Source organism: Schistocerca americana, chromosome 1 (assembly GCF_021461395.2).
Source record: "Schistocerca americana isolate TAMUIC-IGC-003095 chromosome 1, iqSchAmer2.1, whole genome shotgun sequence".
Lineage (NCBI taxonomy): Eukaryota > Metazoa > Arthropoda > Insecta > Orthoptera > Acrididae > Schistocerca > Schistocerca americana.
In genome coordinates this window covers 465,853,048-465,876,655 of record NC_060119.1, presented here as the reverse complement: position 1 = coordinate 465,876,655, position 23,608 = coordinate 465,853,048, and the positions used below count along the sequence as shown (strand labels likewise).

At 42.7% G+C, this 23,608-nt stretch overlaps 1 protein-coding gene across 1 annotated transcript; it reads left to right on the top strand.

The window, feature by feature from the left end:
• Window positions 1-669: 669 nt before the first annotated feature.
• On the top strand, window positions 670-22,767 carry LOC124623869 (ADP-ribosylation factor-related protein 1). The gene is made up of 5 exons (XM_047149069.1): window positions 670-890; window positions 1,073-1,243; window positions 1,351-1,432; window positions 3,487-3,658; window positions 22,443-22,767. Exons 1-5 carry the CDS (start codon window positions 798-800, stop codon window positions 22,531-22,533), a joined length of 609 nt encoding a protein of 202 aa, XP_047005025.1. The 5' UTR covers window positions 670-797; the 3' UTR covers window positions 22,534-22,767.
• The last annotated feature ends 841 nt before the right edge of the window (window positions 22,768-23,608 follow it).

The window sequence follows — 23,608 nt, the reverse complement described above, 5'->3', positions numbered from 1 at the left end:
CAAACAGAGAGCCAAATTCGTAAGTGCGTGTTGCAATTACAGTGTCAGCATATATGTAGATCGGTAATGCATCACTTCAGATAAAGAAAAAATAACGATTTTTTCCGTTTATACGTAAGTAATACTTTAATAGTTCAGTTGTAATTTCTGTTGTCAGTAAAGATACCCCTAAGCAAACGAGGTCAACTTTTTTTCAAGAGACGTCTTCACTGTTGTCCACACTTGATTTTCCGAATTATACCAGCTTCGGCAAGTAAGGTAATTTGTTGACCTCCATTGAATCTTAAATAGTGTTTTAAAACGGGCAAATAAGTAAAGCACTCATAAAATAGTAAACAATTTATAGATCAGCTTGTCAAACTTTCAAAACACACTCGAATTTAGGAATTTCATAGCAGAACTGTCACTGTTTTTTCTCGCTAGATTAGAAACACTTCATTATGTTGATGTGTAGACATCTAGAACATCCAATATAAAATACTTATGAGGGCGCAGAACGAAAAACATTTTCATCCGTGTTTTGACACTTCGTTTTTTGCCAAATTCAGATATGGCGGACACTCAATGATACGGTCTCTTGCCGGCACGCGCTACAGCCATCTATCGGTAGGTCCGGTAGTTGAGCATCCCTCATTTCGCTAGCTTTAGACGCCTGTGGCTGTGGATTCCAAAGATAACAATAGTACGCACAATGTTAAGTTGCGACTGAGTTCAGTCGTCAGTGCTGTTTTAAAATTGTGCCACGATGGGGGAGATGTCAGTGAAGTCTCTTTTGTAAACAGTTCATTTCAATTATTATGTATACCCTTTTTTACGGACTTTACAAATATCTAGTACAAAAAGATGAATACTGTATTCTTATTCTCGGACTTGATAATGCGGGTAAATCCGTAAGTATGCACATTTAAATAAATACACAACAACAGTGTATTTGTCTTCCTGTAATGACGTAGATGCAAATAAATATAACAGCTGCTTGAGTTTGCCATGTCATTAATTCTATGAGTCTGTTTCTATGTCACGTTGTTGGGAAACAAAGTTATGGAAACATTCTTTCGCCCCTCTCGCATAGACATACCTCGAAGCTGCCAAGACAAAGTTCACGAAAAAATATAAGGGAATAAGTCCCAACAAAATAACCACCACAGTAGGTTTAAACATTGGAAAAATAGACATTGCTGGAATCAGACTTAATTTTTGGGATTTGGGCGGTCAGGAGGAACTCCAGTCTCTGTGGGACAAGGTAATGTTCAGCTATGTTGAAATTTTCAGCGCATGGACGTATATGCTCTCATTTCGAACATTGTATACATTTTATTGAAAGATGATTGAACGACATTTTCTTTACAGTATTATGCAGAATCCCATGCTGTGATATACATAGTAGATTCGTCAGACAGAGATCGGATTCCTGCATCAAAGGAAGCTTTTGGTGAGCAATCAATGATTACAATATTTATGTGCTAGAAGTATTATGATGGTGATTGTAAAATAGTGTATGTGCCTGTGGAAAGAAGTATGTTAACTAATTGAGTGAAATTTAGAATTTAGGTAGCTAGCTATGTTGAATCTCGGATATGAACATTTTTGTATCTTTCCCTTGTCACGCACATATTTGAACTAACAGGAAGTTTTTTCGTGGAAACATATTACGTAAGAGATGTCAATGTTGTAACAAATGTCATAGAGTTCTGTTACGCATGGACTGTACATATAACAATTTTATCAGAGTATTCACTATTGTGACCATCTCAGCCTTTTCAGGTCGTTATTAAACCTGGGAAGTTAATTTTTACATCCGTGCCCATTCTGTATCTGCGTGTATGATGATTGTCTTCATAGCTGTTCCCTGTGCATCTCTAGATTTCAGTAGTTATCTGCATTTTAGATATGTGACAAACAGGTATTGTTTGCAGAGGAGCATTTGTTTGATGACTCATAGGCATATACTCATCAGTATGTAAGCCTAATATTCAGTTACTGTACAGGATGAGGAAAAAAATCAAGGTGTCTTGAAGAAAGTGAACCCAGAAGAAAAGCATCATAAGAGCTTGGAGATTGGGATCCTGAAAACATCACTGATAAGAACTAATTTACATTTATTTTATTGGTCCTTTTCATAATTTTTTGTATTTAGAATGCACAGTGATGTAGGATATTTTATAATAATAAATCTAAAAAAGTTGAATAAGAAGTATAATGCAAATATTTACAGTCAAACTGAATTATACATAAAGTTTAGGGGATAACAAATAAGATTCACATTAAGTTTCTTGTTTCAAGAAACTCATTTAATGAGTGATCATAACCCTGAAAGTCGATTAACACACCAATATATGATATTATTCTACATGCTATATTGTACTAAAGTATGGAACTGGGGACCTAGAAACAACGTAGGGGCTGCATCGCCACCGTAGCTCTCAGTGGTTCACAACCCCACAACAGGCTACAGCAGTCCACTCACCCCACCTTCGTCCGACACCAAACCCAGGGTTATTGTGCAGTTTGGCCCCCCAGTGGACAAACCCCCGCCCCCCCACTCGTGGGAATGTCTCACACCAGACAACTGTAACCCCAATGAATGTTTGCATGCTAGAGTAATTATGGTGTATGCGTTCGTGAAGAAAGTGTTTGTGTAGCAATCGCTGACATAATGTAGCTGAGGCGGAAAAAGGGGAATCAGCCCTCATTTGCTGAGGCAGATGGAAAACTGCCTTAAAAACCATCCACAGACTGGCTGGCACACCGGACCTCGAAACTAAGCTGCTGGGCAGATTCATGCCGGGGACCCGCACACCTTCCCACCGGGACCTGGAAAGCAGTGCATTAGACCACACGGCTAACCAGGCAGGCTATGTAGTATATTACTTGGTGCACTATGACCTCGGGCCTAAGAACCTGCCTGTGGTCAAATACTGAATGCCTGTATTTGAAGTCTGACATCTGAAGAGTCTCACTGACAAGAGAAGATATCACAGCAAAAAGTTAGATAAAGAAAAAGAGAGAAATAAATAAATCAGTGACTGACTGATGATGATGATGATGATGATGTCCCATACTCTTCGATAGAGCATAGGGGACAATGCGGGAGACCCGCACCATCTTACTAGGCAAGGTCCTAGCGGAAGTGGTTTGCCGTTGCCATCCTTCGACCGACTGTGTTGGAGACATATTATAGTCGAGAATATCTGTAGTTGTGTATTAAGTTTCTGTATACCATCACACCTGTAAGTGTAATTGCTTGTAAAGGATAAAGATGTAACATAATTTAAATGGGAAAAAAATCAGCTTGTGTTCAAAACAAAATATTCTAGAGTGCATATAATCATCTAACCAAAACTCTACTAAATTTTTCAAGTGTGGTCATATGGGAATTAAAACATAGAAAGGAAGCCTTGAGATTGGGCAGAGATGTAAATAGTAATCTTAGCAATGTAGACTGTTAGTTTGTTATTGTCATTTGTCTTCTCTTTCTTTTTACAGATAAGATGATTTCAAGTGAAAGCCTGATTGGGGTACCTCTTCTTGTTCTGGCAAATAAACAAGATATCCCTGACTGTATGGGTGTTCGTGAAGTTAAGCCAATCTTCAACAAAAGTGCACATCTTATTGGTCGTAGGGATTGTATGGTGATGCCAGTGTCTGCATTAACAGGGTTAGTGTAATACATCTTAGGTTATATTGTTGATGTCCATGTTTACAAATCCATCTTGTGGGATTTTTTTAATGGTCTTTGATCCTTAGTACTCCTGTGTTTTAGCTTTGAGGCATAAATACTTCTAGTGTAAGGACTTCTCCACATTCTGCCAATGCTGTTATCAGAAGGGGCAGAGTAATGGGTAGACGGTAGATTGTATTGTATTGGTCCTGTAGTCTACAAAGCAGTTTATGAATAAGACATTGGACAAGTCAGTTTATAAATTTATAGGTGAAAGTTATTTCTATGCATACTTATTTCAGGTTATAATAATACACTTCATACATTAAGCACTCATATAGTGCACTTAATAAATTTAAATATTTTTCAATGGATTAATACTGAAGTATGACTTTAAAGACTCTCCAAATGTTTCAATCTGGCAGCTGCTTTTATGTTTCTGGGAAGTTTGCAATAAAGTTTATCTGCCATGTGGAAAGTATAGTTTTGACCCAGAGATGATTTGGGTCATGTGTAAGTTTTTGTTTTGTCTGGTAGATTGACCATGGATGTCGCTGTTTTTTGTAATCTACTGTTCTTACCTATAACTTTTATTTTAAAGAAAATAAAGTTTACCAGACTGTAGATACATGGTAAAGAATAATATGAGAGGTCTTCGACAGAGGTTTACACGACTCTCTGGGTTTGCACCAAAACATGCTTCTAATGGCTCTTGTTTGCAGTTTAATAGTCTTCATTGTGGCGTTAGTTTCCCCAGAAAGTGACCCAATATTTAAGGCAAGAATGAAAGTAGGCTTGATATATGTTCATTAGGCCTTACTGTTTCCTCGCTACAGCAGGATTTTAGTGAGCAAAGAAGGTAGTAGGTCTTGCCCAGTTTTGAAATAAAATGTTCAGTATGTTTATTCTAGTTTACTTTGCTTTTCAACCACAATTCTAATGATTTGGTGTCAGTATTGGTACCAAATCGTTCATTGTTGATAGACAAATAGGCTATACACAGTCTTGATTGGAACATTGCAGAGTTTAAGTGCAGTAGGTTTTTTTCACTATTTATTGCAAGCTGAATATTCTGTGCACAGTTGCTAATTTGTTTTGTGGCAGTATTTACTGAGTACTGTAATTCTTACTTACTTCCCCTTTTAATACAATTGTGGTGTCATTTGCAAATATGAATAGTTTTCTGTTAAGCTTCTAAGCCTAAAGATCATTTATCTACAGAAGGAATAAAAGGGTTCCCATTATTGATCTGTGGGTACACAGCATATATTTATTATATAGTCTAAAAAGTGTTCAGAAATAGTTTTTACATTGAGATTTTTATGCTTGATGCACACTGCTTGCTTATTAATCAACCACAGTATTGTTGCACTTCAGAGTAAGGCTGTTTCAGTTGGATTATCATGAGTTTTTATTGTGATATTTGATGATGAAATGCTAAATCATGTGATAGTATATGCACTGCTGTCTTGAAATCATTCAGTGTGATGCAGTTTTTGTAATCACCACTGTACTTGTTAACTTTACATCACCATGCATTCCTGATAACGGGCACAAGACGCCAAGTGCAGCAATAATGTGGTCAGGTAGTACAGTTGCCCAGGAAGAAAGGAAGTGATCAATTGCTGGGCAGACCTCATATACTATTCTTCTTCTTTTTTTTTCCCCCAAGCTTTGACAGCAGAATACTCCACTACATCAAAAGCTTTTGATAGGTCAATAAATACTCCTGTTGATTCCTATCAGGCTTGGTATGCAATTGATGTACTCATAAACAACAGTTTCTCTTCTGAATCATTCTCTCGCATGATTTCTCAGGCTACACCCACTCCAGCGACTTTTAATTGTGACATGGATACAAAAATAGTGTCTTTTATGGTAACAAGTTGTGTTGGTATCTCTATCAATGCTTTCCAGCTGGAGGTTCTTCATTTGTAGTTGAGTGGTTGACCTTTTACCTGATCCATCAACCACTGTAGTCTGTTTTACTCTAGCCAATTATTTGCTCTGCTCCTTTTAAGTGTCCTTTATTTTGTGTTATTGCGGTGTTCATTTTAGCTCTGTACCCCTTGGTGTTCCCTCCCTCTGGGTGCAGAGGTTACGCTTTTACTGTATAGGCCTTTTACAACTATGTCTGTCTGGAACAGGGGCCTGATTACCTCGATGTTTAGCCCCCATCAAACACCAAACCAACCAACTTCTGAATCATTACATAGGATATTGTTTTTACGTACAAATGCCATAAGTTTGTCATCAGTGACCTTTTTTATATTTTTGAAATACAGGAGGAGATAGTCATGAGTCTGTAGTTATTACATTATCTCTTAATTTTTAATATATTGTAATAACCTCAGATGTTTTCAATGCTTGAAGTGAGCTGACACACAAATGTGAAAATAATTCAATTAGGTTTGACGCAAAAGAAATGGGGTTAATACATCAGCACCTCTTAGTCACCAACTGGTGCCATGGTGGACCAAACATGTTAAAATAGCTATTCAGTATTGTAGAGGAGCCCTGCAACGTCTTGAGTAACTTCCTTCATGCAGTACCCTCCTCACTTTTAAGTGGCTCCTTGTTAGGGCTCCCTATATAATGAAATGCTGTAAGAATGAATGCTTGGAGTGCTATATTTCCTCCATGGAAACACATTCCTCTTCATTACATATGTGGGCCAAGCTTTGTAGTGTAATATGCTGCCAAAGATCAACAACTGTTCAGAGTCCCTCCTTGTGGTGGTATTTCTGCCAAAGGATCGGTTCTTGCTGAACATCTTACCATCCACTTCACAACAGTTTTGGCATCCTCTTCTTACCTGGTTACCGCTTGAACACTTAAAAGACAAGTTGAAGACATTGCTTTATGCTTTACACTCTGTTACACTGAATAACACCGTGAGCGTGTGACTGACTGGGAACTACTCCACAGTCGTGACTTGTCACAAAATGCTGACCCAGTCCCCGATTAGATTCCTAATCGTATGATCCAACACCTGTATGTTGCTCGCCATCTACTCAAGATTTTAAAGTGTATTTTACTAGAAAGAGTTTTCCTGGCAAGATGTACTGGTGTGCAAAAATTAAGGCAAAGAGTAACTGCTGTGTGATGCCACTGACAAGTAGCCTTGTTGGATGAAACTTGGGTCATATATAGAAATAATGGGCCCTCAGGGGCTCAGCATTCATTTGATGAGTACGGGCTTGGCGACCCCGGGCTTTCTGAGCTGGGCACTGGTAAGCACAGCCAGTCTCTTGTTACCGTAAGCTCTGGTCATGCTTCAGTGACCACTGTATGGCACAGCAGTGGAACATTGTGTGTCGCATGGAATGGTTGTCTTGGCTTGACTGCCTGGATCACAAGGACAGCAAAAACCTCTATAAAAAAGCCACTCAATCGCAATGTGTTCTGCGTGCTGATGAGATGTGTGGCTGTTGATAAGGAGCAGTCGTTACCATGCAACGTCTGGGGAAGCTGCCACAACTCGGTTGTATAAGGCTTACTCAGGGTTGCAGGGCTCTGTCTGAGTGGACCCTTGTTCCCCAGCTGCTCGTGGGATTGAGATGGAACCCTCGAAATAATTATCATAATCATCTCCTCCCAGTGGGGTGTACCGCCTGGGAGTATTCACACCCAGTACTCCAAATGAAAGAGAGAGGCTAGCTCTCCTGGTAACCTGCATCAGTTGAATTATAGTAACAGAGCTCAAGGAGTCATAAATCAAAATGTTTTTAGTCATTAACAGAAAGGAGGGGATGTTTGAAAAAGTGTCCCCCTTCTGTATTCGTAAAAGCGTGGAAGGACTTGCTGGAATCCTGAAGTCTGTTAAGCAGCTGCAGAATGGTTCCCTACTGGTATAGACGAACAAGACAAAGCAGGTGGAACTACTTACGAAGAACAAAAAATTGGGTGAATATGGTGTAACTGTTAAACTGCATAACTCCTTTAACTCTAGCAAGGGTGTGGTCACATGCCACACTGTTATCGATATCGACATAGCCAAACTTAAACAGAAATGGGCATTACAGGGAATAGTGGACGTAGAGCAATGGGTGCATAGGAATAATGGAGAAATTGAGAAGACCGCCACCTTCATTGTGACCTTTAATTCTCCAACTTTGACTGACCACATCATGGCAGGTTTCCTCTGACTTAGGGTTAGGCCTTACGTATCTAACCCTATGCGGTGCTACAGATTCGAGGTTTGGTCACACATAGTTTCAGGGGTGAAGTGACCTGTGGGAAATGTGAAAAGGCAGCCCATGAAGCTGAGATTGGTTGTCCACCTCCAGCAGTCTGTGTTAACTCCTCTGAGAGCCACCCAGTCTGGAGCCGAGACTCCCCTACTTTTGCAGCGGAGCAAAATATTTAGGAACTAATTCACTAAACGGATCCCCTATGCTGATGCCAAAAAGGAATATAAGGCGATGAAACCTCCCGTCTTTACCACTTCTTATGCTTCCATATCGCAGAAACCTGTTCCTAACATCAACACAGATGTTGTTCAACTTACAACCGTCCACCATCAGCACCTGCACTCATGTGAACATGCAAGGCGAAACAAGTTAGGATAAAGCAATCCAGGCAGCCACCACAGGAAAGATCAGCAACAGTTCCGACAGGTTCACATTGCTCAGGTCAAAAGCTGTCCCAAACACTGTCAGGCTAAGGATGGCAGCAAAGCTTATTCACCCCGGTACCTCATATGTGCTAGAGTTGATGGGGAATCTTTCTTGTCAATGAAACCTCAGTTTTTTGTGCAGCATTTGGAGGACAAGTTTAGGGAGGTGGAGGGCTTGTCCAAAATGTGGTCAGGGTCAGTCTTAATCAAAGCAGCATCCTCTACCCAGTCACGGGCACTACTTGCCTGTCATAAGATGGGGGATGTTTCCGTTTTCATCAAGCCCCATAAGAGCTTATATAGGGTCCAGGGTATTGTATTTCACAGGGACCTTCTTTTGCAGTCCGACGAAGAGCTGCGTGGCAATTTAGTGGTGAGGTGTCCATTTCGTCTGCCGCGTCCACCAGGGTCCGAGGGATAATCAGGTTGCTACTGGTGCCTTCATCTTGGCCTTAGAGGGTGACACGTTACCCGAAGGTCAAGGTGATGGTCTACCACTGTGACTTAAAGCCATATATCCCTCCCCTGAAGTGGTGCTTTAAGTGCTGGAAGTTCGGCCATATGTCTTCCCGCTGTACTTCCAGCATCGCCTGTCGGGATTGTGGACATCATTAACATCCCAATACTCCCAGTGCCCTGCCTCCTATCTGTGTCAGTTGTGGAGAGCACCATTCGCCTTGCTCGCCAGACTGCAGGATTCTCCAGAAAGAAAGAAATATAATGGAATACAAGACCCTGGACCGACTGGCCTACACCGAGGCTAAGAGAAAATATGAGAGGCTACATTCTGTGCATATGACGTCAACTTATGCTGCCGCTATGATAACAATTCTACCATCTTCCATTCACTGCGTCCAGTCGGCTCAGAGCCGTCAGACTCCACCTGCCCCTTTGATGGTGGAGGGGCACTTCCATCCCTGTTGCTTCTGCACAACCTACTTCAGGAGCAACACACTCCCCCCCTCCCCCTGCCCCCCCCCCCCCCCCCCACACCTTCTCAGCCAGAGAAGTCTTCTTCGGCTCCTCTCACCAGGAAGGGATCCCTTGGGTCACTCCCTTCCCAGGTTCCTACCAGTGGCAAAGCTGACACCTGCCAGTGGCTGAAGCAACCACAGGTAGCTTGATCGTAGGGCTTCACAGTCATGCTAAGTCCCTGAGACTGAATCAGTGAAGCTCCCCCAGCCGGACAAACCTTAGGAGCAGTGAGAGAAACCTAAAAAGAAAAAGACCCCCAAGAACCAAGGTGCTGCAGTGGCACCCACACCACCACTACCTACAAGCTCTGAGGATGAGGTGGAGATTCTGGCATCCGCTGAGGACCCAGATCTTGCTGGGCCGTCAGACGCAATGGTGTTGATCACACAGGTGCTCATCTGGTTGCAGCAGGTCACCCTGAGGCGTAGATGCCTCATTGAGTGTTTCATGCCTTCCCAGTCTCACAATCACATAACCCTCCAGTGGAATTGCGGCAGTTTTTTCCACCACCTGGCTGAGCTACAGCAACTGTTAAGTTTTACATCTGCTTTCTTTGTTGCCCTCCAGGAAACCTGGTTCCCAGCAGTGTGGAGCCCCTGCCCTCTGTGGCTATAGGGGATATTACAGGAATGGAACCATAGTGACTATAATAGTGTGTCAGGTGGAATTTGCGTCTGTCCTGAACTCGGTATATAGTGAACCAGTGCCCCTTCAAAACCCTGTTGAAGCCGTGGCTGTCAGGATAAGGACAACACAGGAAATAGCTGTCTGCAATGTATATCTTCCTCCAGATGGTGCAGTACCCCTGAAGTATTGGCTGCTCTGACTGGTCAACTCCCTAAAACTTTCCTACTTTTGGGAGATTTTAATGTGCATAACCCCTTTGGAGTGGCACCATGCTTACTGGCTGAGGTAGGGAGGTTGAAAATTTACTGTCACAACTCAACCTCTGCCTCTTAAATGCAGGTGCTCCCACACATTTCAGTGTGGCACATGGCACATATTCGGCCATTAATCTCTCGGTTTGCAGCCCTAGCCTTCTCCCATCTATGCACTGGAGCGTACATGACGACCTGTGTGGTAGTGACCACTTTCCCATCTTCCTGTCACTCCCCCGGTTTCGTGCCCATGGATGCCTACCCAAATGGGCTTTAAACAAGGCAGACTGAGAAGCGTTCATCTCTGCTGTCACCACTGAATCTCCACCACATAGTGCCATCGATATTGTCATTGAGCAGGTCACTAAAACGTTCATTTCTGTGGGTGGAAAATGCGATCCCTTGTTAGGGTGTCCCTGGCAAAAGACAGTCCCTTGGTGGTTGCCGGAAGTCGCAGAGGTGATTAAAGAGCTTTGGCGAGCTCTACAGCAACATAAGTGGCACCCTTCTGCAGAGCACCTAATAGCCTTTAAGCGGCTCTGTTTCCACATTCGCCAGCTTATAAAACGTCGGAAACAGGAGTGTTGGGAGAGGTATGTGTCGACCATTGGGTGCCATTTGTCACCTTCCCAAGTCTGGACGATCAGACGTCTTTTTGGATACCAGACCCCAACAGGTATCCCTGGCATTAACATCAATGGTGTGTGATCTACCAATGCAAACAAGATTTCCGAGCACTATGCTCGAGCCTCTGCCTCGGAGAACTACCCCCCAGCCTTTTGCACACTCAGTCGGCAAATGGAAAGGAAAGTCCTCTTGCTCACTACATGCCACAGTGAACCCTATAATACCCCATTTACAGAGTGGGAGCTCCTCAGTGCCCTTGCACATTGCCCCTACACAGCTCCTGGGCCGGATCGGATCCACAGTCAGATGATTAAACATCTCTCATCTGACTACAAGAGACATCTCCTCGTCATCTTCAACTGGATCTGGCACGAAGGTGTCTTTCCATTGCAATGGCGGTAGAGCACCATCATTCCGGTGCTCAAACTCGGTCAAAACCAGCTTGATGTGGATAGGTACTGGCCCATTAGCCTCTCCAACATTCTCTGTAAGCTGCTGGAACATATGGTGTGTCAGCGGTTGGGTTGAGTCCTGGAGTCACGTGGCCTACTGGCTCCATGTCAGGGCGGCTTCCGCCAGGGTCGCTCTATCACTGATAACCTTGTGTCCCTCGAGTCTGCCATCCGAACAGCCTTTTCCAGATGCCAACATGTAGTTGCTGTCTTTTTTTCGACTTACGTAAAGCATACGACATGGTCTGGCAACATCATATCCTTGCCACATTGTATGAGTGGGCTCTCTGCGGCCCGCTCCAGATTTTTATCCAAAACTTCCTGTTGGTCCGTATTTTCTGTGTCCAAGTTGATGCCTCCCACAGTTCCCTCTGTATTCAGTAGAATGGCATTCTGCAGGGCTCTGTATTGAGTGTCTCTCTATTTTTAGTGGCTATTAATGGTCTAGCAGCAGCTGTAGGGCTGTCGGTCACACCGTGTATGTATGCAGATGACTTCTGCATTTCATACTGCTCCTCCAGTACTGGTGCTGCTGAGCAACACCTACAGGGAGCCATTCACAAAGCGCAGTCATGGGCTATAGCCCACGGCTTCCAGTTTTCAGCCGCGAAGTCGTGTGTCGTGCATTTCTGTTGGCGTTGCACCATTCATCCAGAACCAGAACTTTACCTTAATGACGATTCACTCACTGTCATGGAGACATATTGATTCTTAGGACTGGTTTTTGGTGCCTGATTGACTTGGCTACTTCACCTTCGTCAGCTTCAGCAGAAGTGCTGGCAGCACTTCAATGCCCTCCTCTGCCTGAGCAACACCAGCTGAGGTGCAGTTCTCTCTATGCTGCTGCAGCTCTACAGAGCCCTTGTTCAATCCCACCTTGATTATGGGTGTCTGGTTTATGGTTCGGCAGTGCCCTCAGCATTGTGTTTACTTGAACCACTGCACCTGGAGTCCCTCCATTGAAGGTTAGGCGTGCACAATTGCTTGCCAGTTACATTGCACACGTTTGTAGTTTTCATGTGCATCCGAATTACCATCTTCATTTCCCAACCACGGCGGTACATCTCCTGCATCGGTGGCCCAGGTCAGGGCTTACATTTGCAGTTCGCGTCTGGTGCTTTCTGTCTGAACTGGATTCCTTCCCGTTACCACCTCTCCTCGAGGTCCATTCACATACACCTCCATGGTGTATACCTAGGCCACAGCTTCTTCTGGACCTTTTGCATGGCCCTAAGGACTCTGTTAACCCTGTGACACTCTGCTATGACTTTCCTCTCAATTCTCGACATGTACTGGGGCCATGAAGTGGTTTACACCGACGGCTTGGTGGCTGATGTCACGTAGGCTTTGCGTATGTTCATGGAGGACATATTGAGTTGCACTCCTAGCCAGAAGGCTGCAGTCTTTTCACTGCAGAGCTGGCGGCCATATCTCGTGCTTTTGAGCACGTCCGCTCATGTCCTGGCGAGTCATTTTTCCTGTGTACTGACTCCTTGAGCAGTCTACAAGCTATTGACCAGTGCTACCCTCGCCATCCTTTGGTTGCATCCATTCATTAGTCCATCTATGCCTTTGAATGGTCCCGTTGTTCAGTGGTGTTTGTGTGAATCCCAGGCTACAAACTTGCCAACAGGCTACATGGCAAACTGCTTCTGGAGACAGGCATCTCCGAAACTGACCTGCGTTCTGTCTTGTGCCGGCTTTGGAAGACGGAATGGCATAACAATACGCACAACAAACTGCATGTCATTAAGGAGACTATGAATGTACGGAATTCTTCCATGCGGTTCTCTCGCAGGGTATCAGTTGTCCTCTGCCAGCTCCGCATTGGCCATATGTGGCTAACGCATGGTTACCTCCTCTGCGGTGAGGACCCACCTCCGTGTCGCTGTGGCTCACGAATGAAGATTGTCCACCTCTTGCTGGACTGCCCACTTCCTGTCACTCTGTGGTGGACTTTCAACTTTCCCAGCAGCCTACCTTCGGTGTTGAGTGACAATGCCTCAACAGCAGCTTTAGTTTTACATTTTATTCATGAGGGTGGGTTTTATCATTTGAGCTAAGTTTAAGTGTATGTCTTTTGTCCCTCTGTGTCCTTCATTCTAGTGCCTTTAGGGTGACAGTTTTAATGTGTTGCAGAGTGGCTGGCTTCTGCTTTTTATTCTCATGGTCAGCCAGCCATGGTAATCTGCTCTCTTGTTTTGGTCTCTTCTACGTGTTTCTTGCGTGTCTCTGTGGTTTTCTTGTCAGATTTTGTCCATTTTAGAGTTTGTTGCCCTTCTGTCATTCTTGTGGTTTTCTCCTTTCTTCCAGCTGTGTTTTGTATGTCTCGATTATTTTATTCCCACCCGTGTGGAATTATTTTAATCGGAATGAGGGATCTAGCAGTTTGGTCCCTCTTTTAAACAAACAAACCAACCAACCAAGCAAGCAAGCCTCATGCAACTAACTCTTCGACATTTGGATTAATGGGTGCAGAACAGTGGTTTCAAGTTTTTCACCAAGAAGTCTGTGTGTGTTCTTTTTAACCATTCTTGTTTCATTTAAAACTTTCCTGAGTTGAGGATAAGGGATGCTTATTTGTGAAGACACAGTGAGGTTTCTGGACCTCATATGTGACTCTAAGCTTACATGGTTATTACATCTTAAGGAACTGAAAGTCACTTAAGGCTTTAAGCATTTTAAAATATCTTAGCCGCAGTAAATGGGGAGCAGACAGGAGTTGCTGCTGTGGTTTTAGAGGGCATTTGTGTGATCTTGGCTCGATTATGGGCGCACGGTGTATGGGTCTGTGAGACCCTCTTATTTAAAGATGTTGGACATGGTGCATCATGAAGGGATTCGGTTAGCCACTGGGGCATTCAGAACAAGCCCCATACCAAACGTCTGTGCAGGGGCTGGTGAACCGCCAGTTCACGTCAGGCAACTGCCACTTATGATGTGCCAGGCATACAAAACACTGTCCACATCATACACACCCACCTACCATACCGTTGCTCAGCCTCCACTGGAAAGGCTTTTTCATAACTACCAACAGGCAATGGGACCCTATGGTATTTGTGCACAGGATTGCCTTCTAAGAGATGGGTGTGGCCAGTCTTCATGTTTCACATCGTGGTGGGAGCAGATTTCTGCCTTGGCTTCTCCAGAGGTCCAGGCTTATTTTAGATTTGACAAATTTTAAGATGGATCATACGTCAGATTTTACATTTCAATCTCTGTTTTTTAACATTTTAGATATGCATCACAATTTCACAATAGTGTACACTGGTAGCTCCAAGCAAGGGAATTCAATTAGCTGCTCTCTCATGTTCCCTGACCATGACCATGTCACGAGGATTTGCCTTGAAGATGAGTATACGGTTTTCTCAGATGAGCTCCACGCGATCCTGAAGGCACTGGAGCAAATGAATCATACTTGGGACAAACTGTTTCCGATTTGCTTAGTGCCTTAAAATCATCACAGAAGTTGTACCCAGCTGAGCAGTTAGTCCGGCTGATATACTACCAACTGTACTTGCTCCAACGGCAGGGTAAGCAGGTGTCATTCTGTTGGATGCCAGGCCATGTAGGAGTATGGGGAAATGAACAGGCCGATCGGGCTCCCAAGGAGGCCTGCAGAGGAGATGGTGTGGCACAGTGTCCTGTTACCTTGCAGGCTGTCATTTTGACACTACACAGAAAGTGCATGCAGTTGTGGGTGAGAAATGGCTGGCAGTGATGGCCAATATGCTGCAGTTTGTGAAGTCAACAACCTGGCCGTGCCGTTCCTCCTGCCAGTTGCTCAGGCGGGATGAAGTGACCCTCGCGCATCTTAGGATTGGGCACTGCCCTCTCGCTTATTGATTTTTACTACGGCAAAGGGACTCCCGTTTTGTGATGCTTGTGGCATGCACATCTCTATTTGCCATATTTTAATGGAGTGCATTTTATATCGTGATGCAAGGGCAGAAGCATATATTGGTGGGGATCTGCCCTCTACTTTAGATGATGAGACGAGTGTGACTAAGGTTTTTACATTTTGTGATGTGCCTGGACTGTGGCCTAAACTTTTAGGCTGGAGGTTTTAGAGTGTTGCAAAGTGGCTGGCTTCTCCTCTTTATTTATTTTTTTATTCTTGTGGTCAGCCAGCCATGTCCACCTGCTATATTGTTTCAGCTCCTTATGCTCCTTTCTTCCTGTGTCGTTAATGTTTTACTACTGACGCAATACTTTGTTCTATGGTTCTGTGCTGGTATGCACTTTGTTACCTGTATTTTATGTGTTGTTTTATCTTCCTGTTTTGTGTATTTTACTGACATTCATCTTAATCTGTTTCTGTGCGGGATTCGTTTCAGTCGGCGTGAATTAGATGCCTTGTCAAAGGATATGTTCTGTATACATCTGGAATTGGCAGCAAGATTATCTTCTCTGTCATGGGATTGGGTCGACGGTGTGACATGGGCTAAAGCAAATTGGAGCCATGACAAGGCTGTGACGAGGCAAACAGCCAAGATTAATAGACTTTCTACACAGATGCAACAGGAAGCTCCTTGACGATCTGTTGTTAATTTGACAGAGAAAGATTTTGATGATGCGACTATGTCTGTGTTAGAAAAAGGTCTGAATTTTGCCCCCACACCTGTTTCACCACCATTTGTAGACTTCGTCAGTGCCATTGAAGAAGCTGCACGCCGCCTTGATACAGATAAAGCGGAGGAAGTTCGATGTGAGTCTTGTCGTGTGCTGACTAGAGGTGCACCTATGAAGAGTAATATCTCACCTATGGAAAGAAGAGCTCTCCGTAATTTAAGAGCAGATGTGGATACAGTTGTCTTAAAATCGGACAAAGGAAATTTTATGGTTCTTATGACAAAGGATGATAACGTCAATAAGATCAATGTTTATTATGTGATTCCACCTATCACAAAATTGATAAGGACCCCACGAGCCGAGTTATGCGAAAAACAGCAGAACTCTTGTCAAATAGTTCTCTATCGAAGGAGGTCATAAAGAGATTGAAATCAAATAGTGCGGTTCCTCCCAGGCTATACGGTCTGCCTAAGATCCATAAGGAAAATGTACCATTACGTCCGATCGTGAGCAACATTGGGGCAGCCACCTACGACCTAGCAAAATTTCTGGCATCACTGCTTAAACCAGTTATAGGCAAATGCCCTCATCACATAAAAAACTCTAGTGATTTTATCAGCCGTATTCAGTCTTTACAGCTGCAAAGTAACGACATGCTGGTCAGCCTGGACGTGGTTTCTCTCTTTACCAAGGTGCCTCTTGTAGATTCATTACACCTGATCGGTAATATGTTTGATGCAGATATTACAACATTGTTCGAGCATACTCTCTCTTCTACATATTTTACATTCAACAATGAATTTTATGAACAATCTGATGGTGTCGCCATGGGGAGTCCTTTGTCTCCCCTGGTGGCAAATCTTTTTATGGAAGATTTTGAAGAGAGAGCTCTCAACTCTGCCACTTTAAAACCGACAGTGTTTTGGTGTTACGTGGATGACACCTTTATAGTATGGCCTCATGGCGTGGACCGTCTCCAGGAATTTTTACATCATATGAATTCCATACATGAAAATATTAAGTTCACTATGGAAACTGAAAAAGATGGTTGTTTGCCATTTTTAGATGTTCTGGTACGGCGCAAGAATGATGGCACACTTGGTCATTCGGTGTATAGGAAACCGACCCATACAGATTTGTATCTGCAAGCTACCAGTTGCCACCATCTGGCACAAACAATGGGTGTCCTTAAAACATTAATCCACTGTGCCCATACTATTTCTGACGTCGACAGTCTTGAAGCGGAACTGAAACACCTGCAAAAAGTATTCCTGATGAATGGTTTTTCAACTAAGCAAGTGAACAGAGCTATGCAGTCCTACAAACGCCGCAACAAGGAAGAAGAGGAGGTCTTCAGGTCAACGGCTTATCTACCTTTTATTGGGAACATCTCGTCACAGGGGTGGAATATTGAGGAAGCATCAAGTTAGTCATCTTTCGCCCTCCTCCTAAAATATCATCACTGGTAGGATCTGTTAAGGATGACCTGGGCCTACATAAATCAGGTGTCTACAAGGTTCCGTGTGATTGCGGCAAGTCATATATAGGGCAGACAACAAGAACGGTGCAGGAACGTATTGTGGAACACCAGCGGCATACTCGCCTTCTCCAACCCACCAAGTCCGCAATCGCTGAACATTGCATTTCTACTGGCCATTCTATAAATTACAATGATACAAAAATTGTGGCTCAAACATCAAATTTCTGGAGTTCAATTATAAATGAATCCATAGAAATAAAATTGTCAGACAGCAAGACTCTTATCAATCGAGATAGCGGTTACCAGTTAAATTCCGCTTGGAATCCCATTGTAGAGAAACTTCTTAGTCAACTTAGTTATCGGTATAAAGATGAAGATCGATCTCATATCGAAATGTCAAGTTTTCACCGCGGAGGGCGCCAGGCGCAGCGCACGGAGTTGTGAACGCGCACGCTAAACAGTACATGTGCAGCGCATGCACAATGCAGCCCCCTTTGGCTTTAAATAGCAGAGCTCAGCGCGTATTCGCCAGTACTTCTCCAGCTGTAATCACCTGAAGATGGCCAAAAGACTTTGTGCCGAAATATTGTGGCAAGATGTTACTGACTTACAGCAGTTCTCCCGTGTTTTTATGGAACAATCAGTACGCCGGGAAAATTTCAAACATCACATAGAGATCTCTCCTCACTTGAAGATGGAACATCATGTGGTAGGCTACTACCTCTTCTAATAAACTCTGCTCTGTCAAGGAGACTACTGCTTTACGGTGCTCTCCTGCCATTCCTCGTAGAAGGAATCTACCATCTACTGTCGCTTCCATATCGTTCGCACTAGATTAACTCATAGTTTTATTTTATGTAATGAGTCACCGACATGATGTGACAGCAGAGCCTTATGGATTCTCCATGGTAAGCATGGGCTTTGAGGTTCTTTGCTTCTAATAATGGCAGATGATGTATGATGGATAGTTGATTGTCTCTTTGATTTCTCAGAGAAAGTGGTTTTTATTCTCAAGCACAACATTTGAAACTACTTTTTTCTTGGGTGGGGGAGGGGTTTGTTGGGCATTTCAAGCCGCATGCTGGGCCTGGGTGGGGGGACCCACAAGAATACAGATTACAAAACATTTAATCATTCACAGTCTCAGTTTGCAAGTTTAAATTATGGTTGGTAAAAAAAAAAAAAAAAACCTCGAAAATGTCAGATACAGATGTTGTTTCTCTATTCACAGATGAGCCATGACTCTTGTCAGCTCTCTGACTGACATATCAGTTTGACCTGTATGCTTTTACCTTCATATACATTATTTATTAGCTCTGGCACAATATTGCTTTCAGTGGCTTATATGTGCCACTCCTACAAACATTCATAATTTGGTAAAATTTATGGATGATCTCACTAACTTCAGATGACTCATGTCTTGACTGTGGGACCCATAACCTGTTTAGTTCCCTAACCTTCCTACCACAAAGTATTTAACAGCAACAGCTTGAATCTGTGATCGCTAAATTTAATTATGAATGTAACAATAGCTGCTATCTGTAAGATATTCAATTTTGCTCATGGGAATGTAGGTATGATCAGTTGGTTTACTTTGTCAGAAAATATTGCTTTCTAAAATAAGCATTTTTTGTCACAGTTATCTAACGTTAATGCAAAGGGTTTGTAGGAGAGGTTAGCTCTATGTTAGCTCTAGTAATATATTTAATATTACAGGAGGAAAGATACTTAATCCAGATGTAGTTCTGACCAGTCATATCCTTCCAAGTCATGCCAGATGTACAAAGTCAGGTGTGAATACTACAGGATCCTCGCTTCAATAAGTCATAGTTGCAAAATGCTGATAGGAAATATTTATGGAAAAGTGAAAAGACTGGTAGAAGTCGACAGACATCAAGGAAGTTCAATTTGAATGTCAGATAAATGTAGCAACACATAAGACAGTACTGACTGGCATAGTTTATCTTAAAAGATAAGTTGAAACATTAAACCTATGTTCATAGCATTTGTAGATTTAGAGAAATCTTTTGACAATATTGATGAATACTGTCTTTGAAAGTTTGAAGGTAGCAGGGATAAAATAAAGTGTGCGAAGGATTATCTCTAACTTGTACAGGACAATTGCAATAGTGGAAGGGCATGAAAGAAAAGCATTAATTGGGAAGGTACTTTGACTGGGTTGTAGCTGTCCCCCATGTTGTTCAGTGTGCATGCTGAGCGAGCAGTAAAGGAAACCAAGGAGAAATTCGGGAGAGGAAAAGAAATAAATATTTTAAGGGTTGCCAGTTACATTGTAATTCTGTCAGAGATGGCCGAGGACGCAAATGGCCTTTTAAATGGAATGAATAGTGTCTTGAAGAGAGTTTATAAGGTGAACAATTACAAAAGTAAAACGAAGGTAATGGAGTCTAGTTGAATTAAATCAGCCAACGTTGAGAAAATTGGCTTAGGAAATGAGGAACTAAAAGTAGGAGATGAGTTTTGGTATTTGGACAACAAAATAACTGCTGATGGCTGAAGTAGAGAGGGTATACACCTATGAGCAAAAACATTGACCACCGTCCACTGCAAGATTTGTGCTGCCTGGTGCAAACATGTGGTGCAGTAATAATACTATATAAGAAGAGCAGAAACGAATGAGGAATCATTCTAGCAACAATATGGGCTGCAAACGACAACTCACTGACATAAGCAACATAGGCAAAGGGCAGATTGTTTTGGCTTTGCACTCGGGAGCGGCCAGCTCTGAAATGGTAAAGCTGATTGGCTGCTTGTGTGCTACTGCTATGAGTAGCTATGGGAAGTGGCAAAGAATGGTGAAACCACAAGTAGGTGATGAAGTGTTGGACATCTATGCTTAATCACAGAACATGGGTCAGAGGCTTGCCTGCTCTGTAACGGTGGCTAACTGTTGCAGACGAGATGACAGAGTACAACTCTGGTGCAGGCACAAGCATTTCCGGAAGTCCCATTCAGAGCACTTTGTTAAACATGGTGTTCCACAGCAGATAACCCCCTTATGTGTTCCCATGTTGACCCAATGACATCATCAGTTATAATTGCAGTGGGCACGGGATCATTGAGATTGTACTGTGATTGGATGTATAACATTTCTGATTGCACCAGGTCGATGGCCGCGTCTGAATAAGCTGTTATCTAGGCGAACGGCTGCTGAGATCATGTACCACACCATAGACGCAGGCTTGCAGAGGGGACATTATACTGTGGGGGGACATTAGTGTCTGCCTCTGTGGGACCTGTGGTAGTAATTGTGAACTTTATTGCAGACCACCTGCTTCCCTTTAGGCTCAATGTCTTTCCTAATGGTAATGGCATCATCCAGCAGGATGACTGTTGGTGGCACAAAGGCAGAATTACTCTACTGTGGTGTGAGGAGCATGTCATTGAACTAGTGTGTGTTTGTCCAGCAAATTTGTCTCAGTTGAATGTAGTGGAACACATTTGGAATGCCGTTAGACACCAGGTCTGCTCCCATGAACCACTGGCTTATAATTTATGGAATAACTTGACCTGTGCTTCATCATTTGGTGCCCAACACCTCTAGAAACCTACCGAGGGCTGGTTGAATACATACCCAGAGGAATCACTGTTATACTTAATTCCAAATGTGGACCAACATGCCATTAAACAGATGGTCAGAATGCTTTGTCTCAAGAGTGTAAAACACAGATTGGCAATAGTGAGGAAAGCATTTCTGACTCCCAAATTTTAAGATACTATAAATATATGATAAATGTACTTCTGAAGGAGTGTAGCCTAGTATAGCAGTGAAATTTATATGATAAACAGTGCAGACAAGAATAGAGTAGATACTTTTGAAAAGGGGTGCTGGAGAATAATTCTGAACATTAGATAAGTAGAATGGATAACTAATGAGGTACTGAAATGAAGTCGGGAGAAAAGAATTTTATTGTACAACTTGACAAAAGAAAGTTAAAAGTTGAAAGGGCACATCCTGTGGCATCAAGGAGTCCTCAATTTAGTAATGAAGGGAAATTGAGGGAGGCAGGGTGTATTACAGGAAGACCCAGGCTTAAGTAAGCAGGTTAAAATGAATGAAAATTGCTGTAGTTATATAGAGCTGAAGAGGCTTGCAAATGGTAGACTAGCATGGAGATTGGCATCAAAGTCTTTGGACTGAAAACACCACCAGACATGAAATAATTCACAAAAATATTTAAAGTTAAATGAAAGGAGAAGGTACCGTCTAGTCGTAGGAGTTGACATACCCAACTGGTAATTTAAATTGGTTGTATTAAGGCATGTACCCGTGAGTTGGTTACATAACGTTTATAAATGACATTCTTGCAGAGAAAATTCATCCTCCAGTTATGAGAAGTTCTCGTGCTGCATAGCGTCTAGATCCTGACGTGTTGTCAGTCAGCAAAGTACGCTGCCATATTAATGTTTTTTTGGAGGGGGGGGGGGGGGACTTGATCAGACCCTAAAGACTCTCAATAGTTGACCAACAGCCATGTCATCCTCAGCAATCATCATCAGATACAGTGCATAGGAGCATGTGGACAGAACACAACACTTCTGGCCATTGTCAATGTTCTGATCTAGGATCTGCTACTCTGTTGGCTTCATGAGGTTGAGTGTACCTCTGTCAAGTTCTCCTACCAAGAAAAAAATCCCAGGCAGTAGCGGTAATTGGATCCGGATACCCCGCATGGAGGTCTGTCACATTGAACATTTGACTGTGGGGGGAGGGGGGGCTTCCTAATAAACTTAATATCCAGAAGTAATTCTACTATTTGATGTACTTTAGTACTTACATTTATACATTTGTATGTATTCATTTGGAAAAATAAGGGGAAAATGTAATTGCTTGTGTTGACAGATTTGTTTTACCCTGACAATCATAAGGGAACGGGATTTGATGTAAACATCAGAATCTTCTTACTTACACATAGTAAACAAGTAATGTCAGTCACTGTTGCATAGAAATGTTGTGCACTTCGTGGTTAACTTTCATGTCAGTCTTTGATATGAAAAATGTATTTCCAGCCACTTACAATTGTCACCAGGTATTTGTTGCTGTCCTCAGTAGCTTAGTGTATTCCACATAATTAATATATATTTTCTTTCTTTCCACAAAACAGTAATTTGGATTCTGAAAGGCACTTTATCTCTCTCTGGTTGCTTTTTGTTTCAGAGATGGAATAAATGAGGGAATACGGTGGCTTGTAGATTGTATAAAACGGAACAGTGACATACGCCCACCAAGAAATCAAGATGATACATAACAGTTCCAGTGACCAAAAATGTGATAATATTTACATTCCTATGGAAGAAAGCTGTCCTTGTGTGATGTTGACAAGATAAAAGATTTTGGAGCCTGGGAAGTTCACACACAGGGCTAAAAGTGATATGTCATATTTCATCTGTTGTACAAAATATACATCATTTTATAAGACATAAACATTAGTTAATCCTGCCTTGTATTTCGTGTTTGATAAATAAAGTATTTAAAATTTTAACATCTATGAAAAGGATAGGTTTGTACGCACAGTAAAGATAATGTATTGACTCACAGACAGACACAGTGAAAAAACTGTTACACATTGAGCTTCTGCCCAAAGCCTTCTTCAGAAAAAAAGGAAAACACACACAATCACACAAGTAGGCACATTCACACACATGACTGCTATCTCTGGCCACTCGGTCAGACTGCAACTATTGCACTGAACAAAAGCAGCAGTTTGGAGTGGGGCAGGGGAGGAGTGATACCAGCATATGGATGGGAAAAGGGGGGTGGGGGGGAGGAGGAGGAGAAGAGTGCTATCTGGCACGGGGTGCAGGGTCTAGAAGGTGGCAGGACAAGGTTGCCATTAGGACCCTTGGGAAGGGGGAGGGTAGGAGTGGAATAGGAAAGGAGCAGAGAGGGGAAAAGACTATTGCTGGGTACATTGGCTAAGAGTGGTGCACAGTGAGGGTGAGGGGATGTGAATTGGGATCAAGTAATAGAACAGGAGGCCGAAACTGTTGGATGAAGGGTGTGGGTTCAGTAGGTTATCAAAGGTTGAGGCTGTTATAATTTTGGGAGTCGAGAATTTGTTGTAAGGATAACTCCCATCTGTGCAGTTCAGAAAAGCTGGTCATGGAAGTATTCCGGTGGTCTGTACTTAAAATTTTGTTTGTAACCGCCTATTCTATGCCGGAGAAGATAAGAAAATATTTTAAATGTCAAGCTTGAGCAATTACACTAAAATCTTTCGCATTAATAACATTGAGAATATATTTCTTGTAATTGAGGGAGAATCTAGTCCTTAACTTACAGGTTGTCTTTGTGAAATTGAATTACTCAAAGACACTGAGTGG

Bases quoted from the DNA above. Each gene is read 5' to 3' on its own strand.
- LOC124623869 (XM_047149069.1), top strand. From the start codon at position 798: ATGTATACCCTTTTTTACGGACTTTACAAATATCTAGTACAAAAAGAT. The intron at 891-1,072 runs GTAAGTATGCAC...CCTCTCGCATAG, and splicing joins TTGATAATGCGGGTAAATCC to ACATACCTCGAAGCTGCCAA. The intron at 1,244-1,350 runs GTAATGTTCAGC...TTTTCTTTACAG, and splicing joins TCCAGTCTCTGTGGGACAAG to TATTATGCAGAATCCCATGC.